At 43.1% G+C, this 22500-nt stretch overlaps 1 protein-coding gene across 1 annotated transcript in view; it reads left to right on the forward strand.

The window, feature by feature from the left end:
* cep170ba (centrosomal protein 170Ba) overlaps positions 1–22487 on the forward strand; it is a 50287-nt gene extending 27800 nt beyond the window's left edge. The window contains exons 7-19 of the mRNA XM_055864536.1: positions 9097–9210; positions 10293–10772; positions 10869–11887; positions 12116–12265; positions 12789–12906; positions 13008–14702; positions 15985–16213; positions 16864–16999; positions 17428–17559; positions 17727–17815; positions 18144–18237; positions 18342–18393; positions 18540–22487. Coding sequence (XP_055720511.1) covers positions 9097–9210; positions 10293–10772; positions 10869–11887; positions 12116–12265; positions 12789–12906; positions 13008–14702; positions 15985–16213; positions 16864–16999; positions 17428–17559; positions 17727–17815; positions 18144–18237; positions 18342–18393; positions 18540–18766 — 4535 coding nt within the window. The 3' untranslated portion in view covers positions 18767–22487. The remainder of the gene's footprint in view (positions 1–9096; positions 9211–10292; positions 10773–10868; positions 11888–12115; positions 12266–12788; positions 12907–13007; positions 14703–15984; positions 16214–16863; positions 17000–17427; positions 17560–17726; positions 17816–18143; positions 18238–18341; positions 18394–18539) is intronic.
* Positions 22488–22500: the final 13 nt, after the last annotated feature.

A 22500-nucleotide genomic window follows, 5' to 3' on the forward strand; every position in this document is an offset into this window, starting at 1 on the left:
AGAAACCTCCCTTTTATTTTATTTTATTTGGATCTCTTTTAGTCCCTATTTGGACTAATCTTCAAGAGTCCTTAAACATTAAAATACAATTTATAATTCAAACACATTTTCACATATAACACACTATTACATACATACATAATATACTAACATAATGACCCAATAAATACTCAATCTAAAAAATATTGATTCTTCTACTATAGTCCCACAACATTTCTATATATTATATTTAAATAGTTTTAAAATAATGTTTAAATGTATATATTGAAAGGTTTCTGGTTTGCTCAGTTAATTTATTCAATTTCTTTATTGCTCTAAATTGAAAAGAGAAATATGTTATTTTGCCTTTCTGTCTGGATAACACAGATGGTGGACAATCTATTCCTAGTATTTACGGAATGTGTGTCTCTTACCAACTGAAAACCGTTGTGAATAGAACTTGGCCGTTTTAAATTATGTATATTATGAAATAAAATAAGCATGTTTTTTTCAATTATGTTGTCGATTGATGACCAACCAAGAACACTGCGCATGACTGCAACAGAAGAACCATATCTCCACCTTAAAACAATCCTTGCTGCTTTGTTCTGTGCATTCTGCAGCCTCCTAACTTCACTTGATGATGCATTTCCCCAGACCACAGAACAGTAGTTCACCTATCTCTCAATTAATGCTTGTGTTATTTGCTGAATAATTTTTCCTGGTAAATATTTAGCTATCCTTTAGCTATCCTTCTGATTATGCATGCTGTTTTTTTAACATAGATTAGTTATTTGAGACGACCATGATAAGCAGTTGTCTAGCTGCACTCCCAATAGTTTAGTTTCTGCCACTTCTTCAATTTGTACTCCCCCCATACTTAATTGTATCCCATGCTGTTTTAGCCTTTTCCTAGTGGAACAGACCAACATAACTTTGGTTTTCTTGGTGTTTAAAACAAGTTTGTTTTAGCAAACCCACTCCCTGATTCTCCAAATCTCCTTGTAAAGCTTGCTGTACCTGTTGAACCGATTGTCTTGCTGCATAAATTGTAGTATCATCTGCAAATATAGTAGCTTGAGTTTCAGCAAAGGCATAGGGAAGGTCGTTGGTATATATTAAATAAAGTGGCCCAAGGCAACTGCCCTGCGGTAGTCTTATGATAAAGACAGGTTGAGCATCATTCACTAGCACTGAGCCCAAGAAACCAGTGGAGGGGTTCTGTGTTAGTACCCTGACAGAGTCAATAAAGTAGGAATTGAAGGCTATTGCTATTTCGATTGCATCCTGTGTTAGATTGTTATTCACCATGATTTCTAGTCGTTTTCCAGTGTTACTATGGTCTTTCCCTGTTCTCCCAGATCAATTTATTCTGACATTTCACATTCTTAAAATAAAGTGGTGATCCTAACTGACCTAAGACAGGGAATTTTTACTAGGATTTAATGTCAGGATTTGTGAAAAACTGAGTTTAAATGTATTTGGCTAAGGTGTATGTAAACTTCCCACTTTATATCCAACTGTATATAGGACAGCAGCTTTTAAGTTGCAGGGTTGAGTAACCAGGTGGTAGCCGGCTAGTGATGTCTATTTAACAGTCTGATGGCCTTGAGAGAGAAGCTTTTCAGCCTTGTCCCAACTTTGATGCAAATGTACTGACCTCGCCTTCTGGATGATAGCGGGGTGAACAGGCTTTGGATCAGGTGGTTGATGTCCTTGATGATCTTTTTGGCCTTCCTGTGCCATCGAGTGCTGTTGGTGTTCTGGAGGGCAGGCAGTGTGCCCTGGGTGAAGCGTTGGGCAGACCGCACCACTCTGATGAGCCCTGCGGTTGCGGGGGGTGCAGTTGCCGTACCAGTCGGTGATACATGATGCTCTCTATTGTGCATTTGTAAAAGTGTTTGTGTGTAGATTTCTGTGGAACATTTGTTATTTTACCTATTTTAGAACAAGGCTGTAACGTAATAAAATGAGGAAAAGGGGAAGAGGTCTGAATACTTTCCGAATGCACTGTATATGCTTAATTTAAAGTTATTTATGAAACTTTAGTTGATACATACGTTGGGCTATATGTTTTGATTTTTAATACATTCTAAGGCTGCAAGATGTGACTCTAATGATGATGCTTTGAAAAAAGTTGCATGAAAGGCATGACTTCTGCTTTGTTTCTTGTGCAGGCTGCACACAATTCATCAGTCTCTCATTCCCTATTTAGCAAGCCCTTGATAATATTCCCACCAGGCCTTGAATTTCCTGGCAGCATCTCCCTTGTGTGTCCATAATGCCCCCTAAAAAAATCAATACCTTTTGTGACCAAAGTGGCTGTTGTGGGCTTAATAAAATATTTATAATTCCCTTCTCCCGGCTGCCATGCTCCGAAGCACCTCTCACTCACATGGCTCTCTCAGATATCTCAATTCTTATTAGCCAATGCCGTCACGTGATCGGGTCCTTCTCAAAGCATCTCAGCTAAGAAGTAGGAAGAAGTACTTTTCGTCAGCCAGCAAGATGAGTAGGCCTAACGAACAGCAAAAGCACTGGCCTATGTCAATATGCTATCGCCCATAATACAAAAGTTGACCTATTCTATTGGAAGAAGAAATACATTTTCCAAACATACTCTGGGACAGTTGTGGGATGCGATAGACCCCTGATTATACAACCACTCGCATCAACATTTTCTTAAAGCAATGAGGCTGATGTAACAGATCAGAAGGTTAGCATAATAGTTTATCAACATTTTAAGCTTTTTCTTCCCATTATTGGCGCAGCAATGCGCATAAGGCAGTAGGCTATAGGCATGAATGTTCCAAGATGCAGTCAATTAGCGGGAAAACGCTGTTCTCATAAGTAACCGCAAATGTGATTATTCATGTAATACTTTATTATAAAGGTGCACTTTTATGGTGTAAATGATCTTCCCCAAACGTGAAACTCCTGCACCGCCTATGTATGCCAGTAAGGCTCTTCACCGGTTGTAAAGTGGATTAAAACTTCTTGCAACTATAGGGGGTGCTGTTTCAAATTAGCATAATTGTCTCTACAGATTAAACTGCCTAGTACTCAATTCTTGCTCGTACAATATGCATATTATTGTTATTATTGGATAGAAAACACTCTAGTTTCTATAGCCGTTTGAATTATGTCTCTGAGTGAAACAGAACTCATTCTACAGCACTTTTCCTCCCAGTGTGTGAGATTTAGACATCTTGGCCTCTGGTTCCAGATCAGTTTTAAAAGTCTCTGTTAATCCTATGAGATACAAACACTGCCCACGCCTTCCTCTAGATGTCAGTAAGTGGTGACAATTTGAATGGAGTCGATTGCGCAATCATTGGCTCTATAAATGACAAAATACCGTAAGTAGCCTTCCTTTGGACACTGCGCTCAACGCAAGAAGGATATCTGACTGGCCTTTTTCCAAGCATTGGTTTAGCCAGTAATATAGCGCCGGTCATCTTTTTACTTGTTATAGGTGTTAAAAAACATCATAATGTAGTTAATTTAAACCGTTTTATAGCAATTTATATCCGTTTAGTGCGATTTTGAGGCATTGCTTTGTAATAGACTTTGAAGCTCCGGGCACGTTTCGGGGTCCCGGTCGTACGTTAGTGGGCATTTCGACGGACAAGTGGACATCTTTCGACCAAAAGAAGATTAGACCCAAGAAAGGATTCATTGTCCAAGATTCTGATGGGAGAACAGCTCATAGTAAGAACAATTTATGATGATAAATCGTGTTTCTGTCGATAAATGTTAAACGTTTATGCCGCCATCTTGTTTGCTATAGCTTCACTTGGCGCAACCTGTATTGAAAAGTAAGGATAATTAAAAAAATGTAATTCCGCGATTGTATTAAGAATTAAATTGTCTATCAATCGCTGTCCACCCTGTATTTTTAGTCAAGTTTATGAGTATTTATGTATAAGACTAGATCACTGTCTAATATGGTGCAGGACATTTTCTGACCAGCTGAGCTACTTTTGTCATTGTCTAACCATGATTTTGGTGGCTAAATATGCACATTTTCGAACAAACTCTCTATGTATGTTGTAATATGATGTTACAGGAGTGTCATCTGAAGAATTCTGAGAAGGTTAGTGAAAAAATTAATATATTTTGGCGATGTTGACGTTATCGCTCTCTTTGGCTAGAATCAATGCTCTGGTAATGTTTGCACATGTGGTATGCTAATATAACGATTTATTGTGTTTTCGCTGTAAGACACTTAGAAAATCTGAAATATTGTCTGTATTCACAGGATCTGTGTCTTTCGATTAGTGTATGCTGTGTATTTTTACGAAATGTTTGATGATTAGTAATTAGGTAATACACGTTGCTCTATGTATTTATTCTAGTCTAGTTGTGACGGTGGGTGCAATTGTAAACTATGATTTCTACCTGAAATATGCACATTTTTCTAACAAAACCTATCCTATACCATAAATATGTTATCAGACTGTCATCTGATGAGGTTTTTTCTTGGTTAGTGGCTATCAATATCTTAGTTTAGCCGAATTGGTGAAAGCTACTGGTGTTGAGAGAAAATGGTGGACAAAGAAAAATGGTGATTTTTGCTAACGTGTTTAGCTAATAGATTTACATATTGTGTCTTCCCTGTAAAACATTTTAAAAATCTGAAATGGTGGCTTTATTCACAGGATCTGTATCTTTCATTAGGTGTCTTGGACTTGTGATTTAATGATATTTAGATGCTACTATTTAATTGTGACGCTATGCTAGCGATGCTAATCAGTGTGGGTGGGGGGTGCTCCCGGACCCGGGGTAGAGGCTCGTGAAAGGTTTAATATGCTTAATTTTAAGTTATTTGGCCACTTTAGTCAAAACATATAGGCCTATGGGCTAGGCTACATGAGGTGTGTGACTGAAAAGTTGCGCACAAATAAAAAGGCGTGCGCTTTTTCTTTCCTTGCTGCACGCACTGGGCATCATTCACAAGTGATGATACATCATTCACAAGTGATAGGCTAATATTATCACCCATCAGACTTCTTAATTTAATGTGGTCTTTACCTATACTAAATAATATGTGTGAAATAAGTTTTGATTTAGAATGGACCATTATCATGCACTCAGGGGCATGGGGAAAATAAATGCATGTCATCTATGCACTTAAATAGCGAATGGAGAACGCGTTTCCCGTGGTTCATTTTCATGCCAGCCAGGTAGCCTATACTCCTGTTGCAAAGCAATGTGTTTAATAATAAGAAAATTCAGAAGTAAATATAGTAGGCCAAGCCTATAGAAAGATGATAGGTCCTCCACTTTTTTAAATAAATGCTATCAAAACTTTGTTTTCTCACGCAATTGCAGAGCCTATAGAAATGTTGCGCAACATGAGCTCATTGGCTCTCATGAAGTGTTTTGATTTGTATTTAGAAAAAAAATTGCATTGATGTCAGAGTGATTAGAGGGCCAATAGAGTGCTGAGTACCAGGCAGTTAGAAAGTTTGGTAGGCTACTAATGACCATCAGCAGCATCAGAGCTTGGAGATGCCTAGTTACCGTGACTAAACGGTCACGTGGAATTTGTCTGTGGTCATGACTCCTGACCGCCGATGTGGTGGTAATACTTTCACCATTACAGCCCTAGTATCGGACGATAATTCAACCAATATTCAATAAATAGGATGAAAAAAGGGTATTTCATGCTTATTTGAACACTTGCTTATCTGAACACTTGCAACCATTCTCATGATGTCATTATTGCCACAATGTATGAAATCAGCATTTGAAGCATAGTTATAGGACAAATGCTCTTTTGGATGGAAATTCATGAGAATTCAGTGTGGGGAAATTACTTTGTTTTTATTTCCCCGCTGTAAAACACTAGTCAGATATGTCGGTATCAGTAATTTTTGTCTCCCAAGAATCGGACCCGAGAAAACATATTGGTCGGGCTCAACTTTAATATGATTTTCAGGGCAGTTATGTTCCTAAATCACTGAGGGATGTACTGTCTGATTCCAATGAGTGATATCTTATTTTTTATCTTCATTTTCAAATCTTGTAGAGATGTTCATTGTTCACACACACAGTCAGTACATCTGGCAAATTGCTCAACATCTAAATAACACAGGGGAATCGAAGTTTCAGGCACTGCATTTTGAATGAGTTTCAGAACACACACGACTGCTGTTGGCTGAGCAATTTCCACACTACTCTCAGATAGTTTCCATTTACAAGATGCAGACATGAACTCTACTTGACAAAAGAGCTCTTTATTCCAAACGAGTGGGGCACATTTTTTTGCACGATCGCTTGATGTTTTCTCTTGAATTCTCATCATACCTGTACATAGCCTTGATGACTTGAATATTGGATTTGGAATTTTGGGTATGTCAGTTGGTTGTGTAAGCCAGCCAAGCATACTTGGATTGATCACATACTGTAACTCTTCATAAGCAGTACTGCTGTCTCGCTCCACAATCTTTAAAACTGGATGTCATAGCTCCCATGACTGTAAGTTGATCAACCATGTTGTATGACAGTAGAGTAAACCCTTTAACCCAGTTGATCCCACTCTGTAATCCAGCTCATACAGACCCATTATCCAGCAGTGGAATGCAAGGATGGACCATCACTAGTGGCTTTAACTACTGACAGTCAGAAGGTTATGACACGCCAGACTTCCAGCCATTTATACTTAGTTTAAATGTTTACATTCAGCCTTCATCCCACTCTGCCTGTATGTGATGGGGTAATGTAGCTGCTGACTGACTCTTTATTTCCTCCTGATGAAGCAGCTGGACTGGTGAGGTGACCAGTGTCCCGGTACCTACAGGCCACACCCTGTTGACAGTCCAGTTACTCCACACTGTGAGGCTCAGAGATGTCTGTTTTTCCTGAAGCCTTACAGGGTGTGGACTGTGGAGGTAGTCTTCTCCTCCTGCTGTCTCTAAAGCCTGCTGGCTCTCTGAGGTGATCTTGTCTGGCCTACTGTAGTCTACCCTGACAGGCCATGTACTTTTTAATATATACTGAACAAAAATATAAATGCAACATGTCAAGTTTTGGCCCAGTGTTTCATGAGCTGAAATAAAACATCCCAACCATCCCATACGTCCAACCAGCCTCAACCGCAGACCACGTGTAATCACACCAGCCCAGGACCTCCTCGTCTGGCTTCTTCACGTTTGGGCTCATCTGAGACCAGCCACCCGGACAACTGATGAAACTGTGGGTTTGCACAACTAAAGAATTTCTGAACAAACTCTCAGAAACCGTCTCAGGGAAGCTCATCTGCGTGCCCGTCGTCCTCACCAGGGTCTTGACTCCAGATCGGCGTTGTAATCTAATTCAGTGTGCAAATGCTCACCTTCGATGGCCACTGGCACGCTGGAGAAGTGTGCTCTTCACAGATTAATCCCGGTTTCAACTTTATCGGTCAGATTATCCACCGCCATCACCTGATGTTTCAGCATGATAATGCACAGCTCCATGTCACAAGGATCTGTACACAATTCCTGGAAGCTAAAAATGTCCCAGTTTTCCATGGCCTGCGTACTCACCAGACATGTCACCCATTGAGCATGTTTGCGAAGATGTTGCGCTGCATGAGGCAAATGGTGGTAACACCAGATACTGACTGGTTTTCTGATCCACACCCCACTTTTTATTTTGTCTGTGACCAACCAATGGAAGTCTGTATTCCCAGTCATGTGAAATCTATAGATTATTTGAATTGACTGATTTCCTTTTATGAACTGTAACTCAGTAAAATCTTTGAAATTGTTGGATGTTGGTTTTTATTTTTGTTCAATGTAGGACATCATGTGGAAATGTATCCTTATGGTTTCCACTGCCTGAGAAGAGCTCTGGATTTAAAGTTTATTTTCATGTCTTTCATTAGTGGCTTCATCATTCCTGATACATACCAACATAGAAAAGCTTAAAATGACTCAGTGCAGCACTAGAGAAAGTCCACAAACCATTTTAGGCTGTGTCATCCATCCTGTGTAGCTAGAAATGAAGCATTGGGTAAGCCACATGGAATTAGTGACATGCCCTTCTGTTTCCTTCCCTCTCTCTGTTGATGTCTTATTGTGTGTCCTGGGCAACAGCACTTTGGAGTTGTAGTGCTATGGTTTATTTAGGCCAGTGTGAGAGAGCCCTAATGTGTCTGTTTAGTTTTCACAGACACCAGGCATGTGGATAATCTGATTTATGCCATATAGGCTAGTGTCCTGGGCTTGCCAGCCAGCTGTTAGATGTCATCACATTAATGAGGGTGACAGGAAATCTGCCCTAGTGCCCTTATTGGTCAGATGTAGGGGATGGATAAAAACAGATTCATATGGTTTGTTAGTGCAATTTTATATAAAAGAAAGAAAATGTAAAGAATATATTTTGGTTTATTTGTTACTGAATTATCAACCACTTACCAACCTGGAATCTGTGTGACAATCAATTAATAATTATAAGCAATAAATATAATTGAACTGCGTCAGCAACCCCTCATCTCATATATGGAAACGCGCATGGAACCAACCTGTATTTTGGCGTCTATAGAAGTGGCCTTTTAGAATCTAGGGACCACCACTACATGGATCAACCATGATAATGCATTTAAGTAGGACAGCAGCAAGTACTGTATGACCATAAACTGATAACCTTCCATCTACAGTATGTCTCAATGTTCTGCTCTGGACAGATGAGTCATCGTTAACCAGTGTTGTTTGAAAAGCTTCATATTTGTTATAATTCAGCATCTCCTCCCTTTAGTGAAGATTAGGATTACCAGTCCAGTCTCATTCTCCTGTGTATCACGTGACCTCTTTTATAACTCCAGGCCCCTCTACCTGCTTTGTCAATGGCTGATTCTTATCAAAGTTATTAAATTGATGAAACATTTTAGTAGGACAAAATGCTTAATATTATCCACTGCGACTGTTTGTGCTTCGCTTATTTGTAATGTTTCAATGTACAGCTTCACTTCAAACCCAGACGTTATAGGGTTTGCAATCATTCTGCCATGTGACTATTACATCATTCAGTTTTTGTATTTATTATAGTCCAGCTAAATGAAGGAAGTTGCTGCTATACTCACTCTGTTCTCTCTCTGTCCATGTATCTGCTTGTGTGTGTGTCTGTTAGTGGTCAGCGAGGCTCCAGTGTCCAGACCTACTCCTCTGTATGGGCAGCCGTCGTGGTGGGGGGAGGATGATGCTGAACACGGTGAAGGACAGCGGCCAGACGAGGACCCGGCAGGTCTGGAACACACTTCTCTACTATTAGTATACTATCAGTTCATTTGTTTCTCCTGATATGTGAGAGTGAGCATGTCACTCTGAAAGAGGCCTGGCACTTCAATATTGTTATTAGCTGTGCTAACTCATAAAGGTTACAGCCATTGTATTTGATTAGAGTGGCAAGCATATTACTTTGTTATGCATCACACCAAAAGTTTTCAATACATCCATTGAGAGATAGATGGTGTTTAGCTCTGTAGTGCCTACTGGTGACCAGAAGCTGCCAGTGTCACACTGAGCCAGGTTGGTCCAGGGCCATCCTAGGCCAGCGGGCAGTGCCTCGTGATGGATTACCCCTGTAAGACCAGGGGACAGGGTGGAGGAGAGAGGAGGGAGGGTCACTGTTAGCGTCATGCTGCCCAGCCTGGCTGGAACAGATTACCACTCTCCTTTGGACTCCATGCTCCCACAGTGGCATTTCTTCACGGCCAGCTGGCCTGGCACCCATTAATTGGCTGATGTTTTTGTTTGTTTACTTAGTCAAGCCACCTTATTATTTGTGGCTGCAGATTTATAGGGAATACTTGTCAGACTGAGTTATTCTGTGATTTGTTTTCCTTTGAGTATTTCATTAGAGTAGTGACTGTGTTTCCTTCCCTTAACCAGCTCATACTGCATGTCCTTTGTGCCTGCAGTTTACAGTAGGGCTGGGAATTGCCAGGGACCTCACAATACGTTATTATCATGATACTTAGGTGCTGTTATGATATGTACTGCGTTTCTCATGATTCTCACAATTCTGTGTATTGTGATTCGATATTGCGATTTGATGTTCCAAAAATATTGCTCACTAGATGTCTGCTGCAGAGAGACGAGAGAGCATGATAAAAACTAGTTTTGATCAGTCAGGGAAATTAAAGTGAGTTTTGGCGCCCACAAGCGCTAGCTAACGCTAATGATATCAAATATCGATATAATATCATCCAAAATAATATTGCGATATGTAACTTTATCGATTTCCCCACCCCCCCAAAATCACTAGTTTACAGTATTGGTCTATATAGTATTGATCTATATTGTCCCCTGTGTCTGCCCCTACAGAGAATACTAAAGAGAGCTACAAACAGGAGGCCAACGGCTCCCTGTCAGACAGCCAGGCCAGGTCCATCTACTCGCACCACAGGGAGCCCAGCTACTTTGAGATCCCCACCAAGGAGTTCCAGCAGCGGGAGCTCCAGGAGGTTCCCACTAAGGACACTGACCCCCCTGCTGTCCCTGTTCTCCCCCCAGCCCCCACACCCCCTGTTGTGCAGAGCCACGCCTCCTTCACCATCGAGTTTGATGAATGCATGCCGGGCAAAATCAAGATCAAAGACCATGTGACTAAGTTCTCCTTCCGCCAGCAACGCAAGCTCCTGAATAAGGAGGCGGTCACCGCACCCACTGAGGTGATGTCAGCAGAGAGCAAGGTGGCTGATTGGCTGGACCAAAGCGACGTGCGCATGATGCAGAGGTGGTCTCAGACAGAGGACATTTTCAGCACCAACAGTGACCTGCCCATCTACAACAATGCTTCCACAGGTGAGTGACTCAATGATTTATACACTGAATCCACTGTTACTATCCACTGTTACTGTCAGAGCTTTCAAGCTAACATGTTTCTGTATTTATTGTCAGGCCATCACCATGAGGATGGGACTCGGGGCAACTCTGAGGATTCTGTTGTGAACGGTAAGCAGGTTATCCAGTCAAAGCCACCGATGGGGCCTCACACGACTCTATCAACCCATCTGTGGCCCCCTAGACCCTTCACACCCCCTGACTCAGAGGAGCTTCTGTCCAGCTCCCCTCCAGAGACTCACTCCTCTCCTCAGAGCCATGGCAAAGAAGACCCCCAGCAGGCCTTCGTCATCGAGTTCTTTGATGACAATCCACGCAAGAAGCGTTCACAGACCTTCACCAGCAACACAGTCCAGCCCGACAGCCCGGCACTTAGGAACAAGCTGGAGAAGAAGTTGGGCCCCAGCACCCCCACCCAGCAGTATACCATACCCCTGAAGGGCCCGGGCTCTGGAGGCCCCCAGAGGGCTGGCTCCCTGAGGCGGGAGAAGATGGAGGATCGGATCAATACTAGCTTCTCTTCCCAATCTTCCTCCATACAGCCCAGGCCCTTTAGAAGTGTGGGCCGCAGGTCCAAACTGGCCCAGGACTTCACTGCTGAGTTCCTGAGGGAGTCCAAACAGGAGACTAGACCGAGCATGAACACAACCTGGGAGAGGAAGACTTCACCTGTGTCTCCTACCATCAGCCCACCACCAACAGAAATGGCAGCAGTGCCCAACTCCCACCATACCCCACCAAGCCCCCCTCAGCCCCCTGTCCCAAATCTGACTCAGACCTCCACCGTCAACCAGCCTGTGCCCCTGAAAGCCCCTCTACTATCCCTGGTCAACCATACCCTGGAGGCCGCACGTACCCTGGAGGCCGCACGTACCCTGGAGGCCGCACGTACCCTGGAGGCCGCACGTACCCTGGAGGCCACACGTACCCTGGAGGCCGCACGGAGCCTGGAGGTTGGAACCCCCAGAAGCTTGGGGAATGAGGAGGATGATGCCTTGAGTGAAGCAGGCACCTACACCATCGAGACAGAGGTCCAGGATGAAGAGGTGGTGGAGGCACGCAGCAAGATAGACCAGGCAAGTCTCTTTGCCTTACTCTCTGTAATAGTCTTATCTCTCCAAGTTTGTTTTAATATCACACCTTGTCATGCCATGAGCTTCAGCCTGAGAACCTGCCTTGTCAAGTATCCGACAGCCATGCTATCTAACAAAAGCCACCATGGTTGTCACACAGGAGCGTAGAGGACTTGGCAGCCTCCAGCCCTGGAGTGACAGCATTCACACATCATGCTTTGTTTCTGACAGGTGTTTGGGGTTGTTGACGGGCCAGAGCAGCCCAGCCACACTGCAGCAGCAGCATATAAGCCTGTTAAGGCTCAGGACAGGGAGGAGCGTAGGGAGAGTAGCTCTGTGGATCTAAGGCCAGCTCCAGGGCAGGGACAGAATCAGCTGCAGGTAAACCCCCAGCCGGCCTCCGTTTGGTGACAGATTCCCAGAGCTAACACAATCAAACAAACAATCAATCAGTCAATTAATTCATCTACTGGGTCAATAAGCTGGGAAGCACAAATCTGCATGTTTTGGTCTCTTGATTCTCCATGGTTTCTCCTTATCTCCCTCGCAGATTTTGTGTAGTCTCTTTTGGTTTCTGTGGATGTTGGTGGTGTAGTTCTTTACTTCCTGCTGGTTTTGGATGTGACCAACTGGTTTTCTCTTGTGGTGTCCTTGGTTTCAATCTGAGGAATAGGAATGGCTTTGTGGCGGTTGGCATGTTTTTGCTGTCATAGGATATTTTTTTATACCTGAAAATGACACTAACATCCCAAGCCGTAAATGTGTCTATTCCCTAATAGATTTTTAAATCGTAAATTATACTTTCTTGAACGGGATTATGTGTTATTTTTCCTTGTATTGTAAGCGTTATTGTGTTTACTGACTGCTGTTGTGACATGAATAACTAAAGTGATCCTTCATGCAGGGGTCTGGTGGCTCTAAGTGGGTGTCTCGCTGGGCCAGCCTGGCAGACAGCTACACAGACTCTGGCCCCGCCTCAGGCCTCTTCGACATCCCCTCACAGATTGAGCTGTCAGGAGGAGGTAAGACACCTGATGGGAATTTGCACAGAATTTGAAATGATAATGAGTTATAGTCCTGATTATCAACTTCATAAAAAATGCATCCTTCTGTTTCCATTCAGTTGGTGGGAGGACCGGCTATCAGGCGATGCTCAGTCGCAACGTCAAAAGTGTGGAATCAGAAGGCCAGAGTTCCAGAACACGGCGGATTCTGCCTCAGGCACCGTTGGTGGAGAAGAATGAGTCTCCAACTCCCAGCATTCTAGTCCATCAGGACACTTACTCTACCTATGATGTCAGAGAGAAGAGCTCCAGAGCCCTCTGTCCACAGGAGGGACTCCACAACCTGTCTGTACAGGACGACCTAGACCCAGACAGCCTGAGTGATGTCAGTAAGTCAGACGACGGCTCCATCGTAGAACAGAGGACGACGCCCACACCAGATATGACAGACAAGAGTTCATCTCAGAGCAGAGAAGAGGAGAGGCCCAGACTCCCACCCAAGTCTACATCATTCTACATCGACTCTGAGAAGCGGGGATCCAGACCCAATACGCCCAGGACTGAGAGAAAACTACCACCTCCTCCTAATACACCACAGCTCTCCACAGCCACCCTGACCAAACAACGGGGTGGACAGGACTCACAGAAGACTGTGAAGCCCAACTCGTCAGCTCCCAAGCTGGACTACCAGGGTAGAGTCAGCCCTCAGCCCAAGGAGATCTCAGTGTGTCTGGTCAGGCAGGAGAGCTTCACTAAGGACCAGCCAAGTGATGCTGCACAGGTCACCAGACTCCCCCACATCTCCAGCCAGCCTGCTCTGAATGACCCAGACCCTGCTGAGGTGTTCCAGGCTATCTGCAGCCAGGACACCCACTCCTACCTCAAGGAGACTGAGGACGCTCTGGCTGCCCTGGAGGCCAAGCTCCAGGCCCAGACTGATGTAGTTCCTTGTCCCATAGATGACACTCTGTCTGGGGAGTCTGACATGGACTCAGCTAGCACTGCCAGCCAGCGCAGCAACCAGACTGCCCCCAAGACCAGATCTAAGAAGCCCTCTATCACCTGTGGCCTTCAGAGGGAGAGGTCCTCTGCCAGCTCCTTCACCCAGGAGCCCAGTCGCCTGCCGTCAGCCCATAATCGCCTGTCAGAAAAGCAGCGGTCTCAGGGAGAAGATAGCAGAGATAGTAAGCCTGAACCAGGCAGGAGACTGGGGATGAGACGCAGTGTGGGCAAACACGGCTCCATGGACCTTAGCGATGACCCCCAGAGCTCCAGCTTACCCTACTGGCCTGATACCATTTCCTCAGACCAGGAAGGCTACCGGCCCACTGCACGCAAGAAGTACACCGCCCCCCTGCAGAAGGAGGAGTCTTCTAAGTCCTCCAAAGTGTCCCAGGCCCTGAGCCGCTCCAACAGCATGTATGCCCCAAGGCCTACTAGAGCCTCCATGCTTCGTCGGGCTCGCCTGGGCGAGGCGTCCGACAACGAGGGCACAGAGACGGACAGGATCTCCCAGGAGGCTAGTGGGACCACCAAGGCCTCCCAGGACAGTAAGAAGCAGCTCTCCAGGCTGGACATGCTGGCTCTGCCCCGGAAGAGGACCAGCTCCTTCCACACTCCCAGTGATACAGAGTCCTCCGCACCCAGGACCGGCTTCTCCAACCGCAGCACAGAGTCCAACAGCGGCTCTGGGCGCAAGGCCTCTGTCGCCGGACCCAGCTCTAAGCCTGTGCTAGGCAGGGCCTCTGGAGCTCCCTGCAAGCCCATCACCCGCGGCCGCTCCAGCAGTGCCAAATACACCAGCAGCACAGCCAGTGAGTTACACACACAGTCTACTCTTTGCAAAATATGATATAACATTACAGTCTTTTGACAAAGTGGTCATTACAAATAGAAAAATCTGTCTTAAGTGTTTAAATATGTCCCAGACAATCTTGAAATGTTACAGAAATGTAATGAAACATAAACATGTCAACTTCTGGATTGGAAGCATCACAATGTAGGTTTGCATAAAGGAGACAAGTCCTATTAATGATCTGGATGAATTGGTTTAAGTGAGTTTGAGACAATTAGTTCAACTAACAAGTTACAAGGGGGCAAGCCTAGGTTGTATTCTTCTGGAGATTGGTTTCATGAGCCATGGTTTAAAGGTCCCTGACTTTTGGCTTTTAATAAGGACCTTCACTAACAACACTTATGCTGTATTGCTATTTGTAATTTAAGTATAAACCCTGCAATATTTTCTATAGGGGCAATTTCACGGTAACAGATTTATGCTGAGATGCTGGTTTTTCACTTTAAAATGTATGAAAAACAAAAACCAATGATTGCAAAGTTCAACAAACTATACAGCTCAATGCACAATGACTTAACAATTTCCACAGAAAATTTTACAAAAACCAATTTAGTTGAAGAACAGTGCAGATGCAAAGTTTGGTAACAGAATGACAGCACAAACCGCCATTCTGTTACTGTGGAGTTGTAAGGTCTGTCTGACTGCAATTATAGTTTTTTGTGTGACATAGCTTTTAAGGTGAAATCAGTCTCACCATCACTCTTACCGTAGAATACCTGTGGTGAAAGTGGATACCATCTGCTCAATGTTCTCATAATCATTATATAACGTTCAATCATAACACGACTGTCTAGAAAATTGTTGTGAGAGTATTGTGGGTCAGATGTCGAATACTGTACGTACACTATCCTTTGAGCGATAACAATTACATTTCTCTTTACTTTGTGACTTCTTCTATGGTCTTCAACAGCATTACTATTTTTTACAGTAGCCATTACTATTGTTGGGTTGAGTGCTCATTTCAGGTTGTGAATGTTTTTGAATAAAATAAAATCCTAATGAATAACATATACAGAAAGACTTAGGTTGTGATCTTGCATCAGTACATTTACCCTCTGAATGAGCACTTCTACAAAACGATTCTGTATGGGTCTCTGGGGTATATTTGGGTGTTATGGGATATGTGGGGTTTGTACTTTTTTTGCGGTGTCCTTTTCATGGTGTCTTTGTCTTTTCCTGCCTTCCTTCTCCTCATCCTCCTAACCTCACAAACACCGTTCAAACCAATTCATGGCTCCAAGGCTCCAGACAACGGCAGAAAGGCTCTGACTACACCTCCACCTCGGAGGAGGAGTATGACTCTGGTAACCAGATCACCCCTAAACACAAACGCTCCCAGACCCCCTCAGCCTCCCGCTCCCAGCCCCTCATCCCCCCGCGCCCCAAACCCCGCTCAAGAGACTCGGACCAGGAGAGTCACGAGGGAGACGCCTACCAGAACTGGTCCTCCCACAGTGCTGAGATAGCAAAGTGAGTTGAGATAGCAGGGGGACAACCAGGGCTGGCTCCAGGTATAAGTGGTCGCTTAGGGCACCAGACCTTTTTTTTTGTATTTATTTTTAGGATCTCAATCGGCGTCTCAACATTGATTTTGAAATTTGGTTGTGCAATAGCATTTTTTCTCTTTTTATGTCAGCCATTAGCAGTCACTCAATGATGGCTAGCAATTATTTGATTGGTAAGTCAGTCTAGCAAGCTATTTAAACATGTAGTAATCATGGCCAAATACTGATCGGGCACGCAGGGAATGTGCTCGGGACCCTGACATCCAGGGAGCCCCCATGGATTTTGTTAGTCACTCTCACTCAGATATAATTAACATGGCATTAGTCATGGCAAAATGTATAGAATTACAGAAAATTGGCTTTAAAATTGAAAAAGAATTCTCTCCACCCCATGACATTTTTGTGGGGATATTACAGGAAATTAGCTGTAAAAATGCCCAAAACAATATCTCTGCCCCATGGCAAAATAAAAAGAACAGCATTAAATTTCTTATAAAATGTCTCCATGGCAAAATGTGTAAAACCTCTGAAAACTTGCTTCAAAACTGCAACACTTTTTCGCTCTTGGAGGAGTGCCTGAGGTATTCCCTATATTGGTCTGTTTTCCCCTTCTAGACTGAGTCAGGACCTGGCTAAAGATCTGGCCATCCTGGCCAGGGAGATCCATGACGTGGCTGGTGATACTGATCCTCAGAGCTCTTCTGGAGTGGAGGCCAACACACCTGCCTCTACCATGACCACCCAGGATGAGGTATGTTAACCACACTGCCAAGTCACACACTTATGGGCCTGATGGAGAGCTTTTCAATTTATATATTTTCTTTAGCACCCATTAAAGTATATCCTTACCTGTCTTCACTGGTTCATGTTACAATGGCTGGAGAAGACATACTCAACCTTTAAACCAAGAGTTTCCATTCACTCCATGCTATCAGACAGCACAGCCATCTCCTCAGGCTGCCCAGCCTTCTCAGGTGCAGATTTATCAGTTCACTCTCACAACAACATTTAAATTGGTTGCTCTCACATCTGGGGCCAATGCAAAACAAAACATTCAGCTGTCATTAATGGGGTCGTATCCATGGATTCATCTTGATCGCTCTGTTTCTATATGTTACCTTATGATTGGCACATATCATAACCACCCTTAACTAATGTCTGGCTCCTGTTGTATTGCAGTTGGTCCATCCTATTCCTGAGGCTGGTGTGAACTACCAGAGAGCTCCCCCTGATTCACCTGCTGCTGGGGACCCCGACCAAACCATGATGAATGAGCAGGAACACAACTCTAAGCACAGAGGATGGGAAGAGGTTAGACAATAACATTGTTCATACCGCTTCAATCCATTTTGAGAATTTACATTTAAAAAGCAAATAGATTGTCTCTTGATAAGTTGCTGTTTAGCCCAGCGGTGATCAGCCTTGTCTTTGTGAAGTGGAGAGCTGACTGAATGTATTTGTCTGTCATCTCTCTCCAGGTTGTTGTTGATGACCTTATGCTGAATCCAGTGTCCCAGATCTCTCTGGCTATTCGAGAAAACACAGAGCAACTAGCTGAGAAAATAAAGTAAGAATGTATACCTAGACAAGAAGCATGTGCAAAAGTTCACAGTACTTTGTCAGGCCATTCTCACCACAGCTCATACCAGAACCAGATGAGAAGTTGTATTAATCCTCTCTGATATGCAGTTATCTCGTTAGCTCTGCATGACTAAGTGAGTGATCACAGCCTGCCAGCATGGTTAATGGACTGAGAGTGAGTAGAATATGCTGTGTTGGGCAAATAGGCTATCCTTAGGGAGATATGGGACATCACATATTCAGTTTAGTAATTCCTCATTTTATACGTGGTTGCTCTGTCTGTACTCGAGTTTGTTTTTTTGTTGTGCTTTCAGGGTACTATTCCACAACAAACAGGACATTTGGGAGGAGATTGAAGCAAAGATCAATGCTGAAAATGACATCCCTGTCCTGAAAGGCTCTAACAAGGTTGGTATTTCCTCAGGTTTTGACCAGGTTTTTATAGGTATTTCCGATGATTTGCTGTATTGTTTATTTCCCTCGGCAGTGTAAAATGCCTATCTGTATTTCAGGAAATCACATCTATTCTCAAAGAGCTCAGAAGAGTTCAGAGACAACTTGAAGGCAAGTGCACCTTCATCACAAATATTGAGTAAATACTCCATGTAAACAAGCATCACTTAAAAGCTTCTTTTTTTTTTTTTGTCATTTGCTTTTCTCCCTCAGCATTTCAGATGTGTTGATTTATGCCAAATTTGTCTGTCTCCCAGTCATCAACACCATCATTGAACCCAGTGGGAACCTTGAGCCAGCCAAAACCTCCACTCCTATCTCACCCTCCTCAGCCAGCGTAAGGCCATCCAGGGCCCCTTCGAGAGACTGGAGATCATTAGGTTCCCAGCGGGGTGAGGGTGGGGTCTCCTCTTCCAGCTCCAGGTCCAGTGAGAGTGTCAGGAGATCAGCTATGGCCTCAGAGGCAGAGAGCTATGTGGTCTGAGGTTCTGGAAAACAGTGCCTCCTCTTCACTGCTGCGCCACAATCCCAGGTGTTGAGAGAGTGGATTTGAGAGGGGGAAATGGGCACTGCAAGAGAGAACTGTGGCCCCACTGCACGAAGACACTACTGCACTGTGTGTACACTACTAGAGAACTGAAATGCGTATTTAACTGCCATGGTGTGAGAAGGGGATTGTACATGACACACTAAAGCCATGCATTGGTTAGTTCAGCTGAGAGAAAACCCCTTTAAGGCAAGGCCATTATTGTGCCATATACAGTGCATTCGGAAAGTATTCAGGCCCCTTGACTTTTTCCACATTTTGTTACGTTACAGCCTTATTCTAAAATGTATTACATAGTTTTTCCTCCTCATAAATCTACACACAATACCTCATAATAACAAAGCAAAAACAGGTTTTTAGACATTTCTGCAAATGTGTTAAAAATTAAGAACTGAAATATAATATTTACATAAGTATTCAGACCCTTTACTCAGTACTTTGTTGAAGCACCTTTGGCAGCGATTACAGCCTAGAGTTTTCTTGGGTATGACGCTACCATCTTGGCACAATTGTATTGTTCATCATTCCCTCAATCTGGACTAGTCTCCCAGTCCCTGCTGCTGACGAACATCCCCACAGCATGATTCTGCCACCACCATGATTCACCGTAGGGATGGTGCCAGGCTTCCTCCAGACGTGACGCTTTGCATTCAGGCCAAAGAGTTCAATCTTGGTTTCATCAGACCAGAGAATCTTGTTTCTCATGGCCTGAGATTCTTTAGGTGCCTTTTCGCAAACTCCAAGCAGGCTTCATGGGCCTTTTACTGAGAAGTGGCTTCTGTCTGGCCACTACCATAAAGGTCTGATTGGTGGAGTGCTGCAGAGATGGTTGTCCTTCTGGAAGGTTCTCCCATCTCCACAGAGGAACTCTGGAGCTCTGTCAGAGTGATCATCGGGTTCTTGGTCACCTCCCTGACCAAGGCCCTTTTCCCCCGATTGCTCAGTTTGGCCGGGCGGCTTAGTGGTTCCAAACTTCTTCCATTTAAGATTGATGGAGGCCACTGTGTTCTTGGGAACCTTCAATGCTGCAGAAATGATTCGGTACCCATACCCAGATCTGTGCCTTGACACAATCCTGTCTCTGAGCTCTACGGACAATTCCTTCGACCTCATGGCTTGGTTTTTTGCTCAGAAATGCACTGTCAACTGTGGGACCTTATATAGACAGGTGTGTACCTTTCCAAATCATGTCCAATCAATTGAATTTACCACAGGTGGACTCCAATCAATTTGTAGAAACATCTCAAGGATGATCAATGGAAACATGATGCACCTGAGCTCAATTTTGAGTCTCATAGCAAAGGGTCTGAATACTTATGTACGTAAGGTATTTCTGTTTATTTTTTTATACATTTGCACAAAAGTCTAAAAAACAGTTTTCGCTTAGTCATTATGGGGTATTGTGTGTAGATTGATGAGGAGAAAAAAGATAATTTAATACATTTTAGAATAAGGCTGTAACGCAACAATGTGGAAAAAGTCAAGGGGTCTGAATACTTATCTCAGTTAATCTCACTTTCACAAAAGCATACTTGATTATATGCATTTTATTGACCTGTTTCGGTGATTTTGATTAATTGGGAAAATGTTGCTGCAATGAACTTAGAGCACAGTATATTTCAAATCCGCTTGAGTATGTTTTATTTAATTAAGTATCTCTTACTAATGCAATTAAATACGATGAAAATGAAAGAATATTTTGACTTTGATTTGATGAAATGTATGAATAAGTAGAAAGGTGTTCTCCAGGATCCCTTGATAAACCAGTGACTGGGTTTATCAAAGACTTCCCCACTGTTTTCTTTTTCTATTGACCACTTTTTACCTCTATGGACCAGACTTGAAGAATGTATATCAAGTATTTAATTGTCATGATTTATATAGTATTAACAAGTTTATAAGTTGACACTTGCTTTGAGCTAAGAAAATAATGTTATTTGTCTAGTCTTTTAAAAGAGACTGAAGCATTTTAGAGATTAAATGTAAGAATGGGTCTAGGAGTCACTGTTTCACAAGGTATCTCACGTTGCCAGTAGAAACATGTCATGATCAGATGTGTTTTGTGCCTTTTAATTCTTTAGAGTCAAAAATAGCAATTAGGTCTGCCTCATGTCTGACATTAGAAGTTTCCTTGTTCTCAGAACTGAACATCTGTGTGGAATGTACTGTATGGTTGGGTGGGCAGGGCAGTGGGGCTTAGTGGTGCGGTAGAACATCTAGGTTTAATCACCTGACAACAGCCAACTGTCTGGAGTGAGTAGTTGCATAGCTCAGCCCAGAGATTTTAAGCTTTAACACCGAATAAAACACAGGACTCATTCAGGACTTCTACCAGCTAGCGCCATTTGGAAAGTGTTTGTTAGTATTGCCGATAGGTTTGATTGTCAACCTGTCAGTTGATTGCACAGCTGTCAATACTGTGGTCAGCGATATCGCAGTGCTGTCTACTTTCTGTTCCCTTCTTGATTCCCCTTTTTCGCGGTTTAAATTGTGATCCGTGGCTTCAATTTTACCGTTGAAGTTTACTGTTGAAACGTCTAGTAAAAGTTTTTGTGTGTGTCCTTTCAAACTATATAAACTAGTGACCCGCAGTGTTTGGCATTATACCCTGATGAAGACTGCTTGGCTGTCGAAACATTGGTTCTAATATTTTTGCATCGGAGCTCCTAGAGTGTGCGGCTCTCCTTTATATTTTTATAGTAAAAGTGAACACTTTACGGACTCAAATGACCTCTGACAGTTTTGCTTTCTGGAGATATTTCCTCCAGTTTTATTGCTGTACACTCCTTCATTAAGCACACCACACTACCTGGTCTCCTGTGTTGTTGATGCCAGTTTATTAGGCCTATTAAGTGCAGTGTCAAAAGCAAGATGCACATGCTGTTCATTGTTTTGTTATAATCTAATTATAATTGTGAGTAACAATTAGCAGAAATTCTGTGCAATTATAAATTAAATAAACATGTCTTATGATATGTGTATGTATCTAAAAGTTTGATCTGGAGATGACCTCCATCTAGTATTTTGCACTATTGTAATACCATCAGGACCCTTCAACCTTATATGCTGAGAAGCTACACTTTAAGCCCTCTTTTTTACTAATGGGGTTGCGTTCATTCTTTTAAAGATTGTATAAATGCTCTCCTGTCCAGAATGAAAGGAGGCTGAAAGTTCAATGAAATTAAAGGACTGCAGTCCACAAGTGCTTTCCTCTTTTCTAACCAGTTTGTGTAGTTGTACATGAAGTAGTAACTGCAATTTCCCTCAGTGCCACAAAGCCTTTTGGGATATATTGTTTCATACCACAAAGTACAGTACTTGTTTACACCCATGAGCTCAGTTAGATCTGTCTCTTTGAGCTTTTGATTGCTATGGCTCTGTGCTATCCCTTGCAGTTCTTCGTCAAAAGCGCCAGTCAAATTAGAAATATCTTGGTGTAAGTCATGAGTCCCATTTTGTTAAACCTGTTCGTGTCCCTTCAAAGTCGTCACCATAGTTTGGTTTTCTGGTTGTTTGGCTCTTGCACCCTAAACAAAAAAGTTTCCACTTTTATTTTTTATTGATGTTTTCCAGAATTCATCTATTGAAAAAGTTATTATTTTGTTCATAATTTAGAAAATGGGATTCCATTTTTTGTAATAAACTGATTTGTAATCAATTATGTGGTGTAC

The sequence above is a fragment of the Salvelinus fontinalis genome, chromosome 16, assembly GCF_029448725.1.
Source record: "Salvelinus fontinalis isolate EN_2023a chromosome 16, ASM2944872v1, whole genome shotgun sequence".
NCBI lineage: Eukaryota > Metazoa > Chordata > Actinopteri > Salmoniformes > Salmonidae > Salvelinus > Salvelinus fontinalis.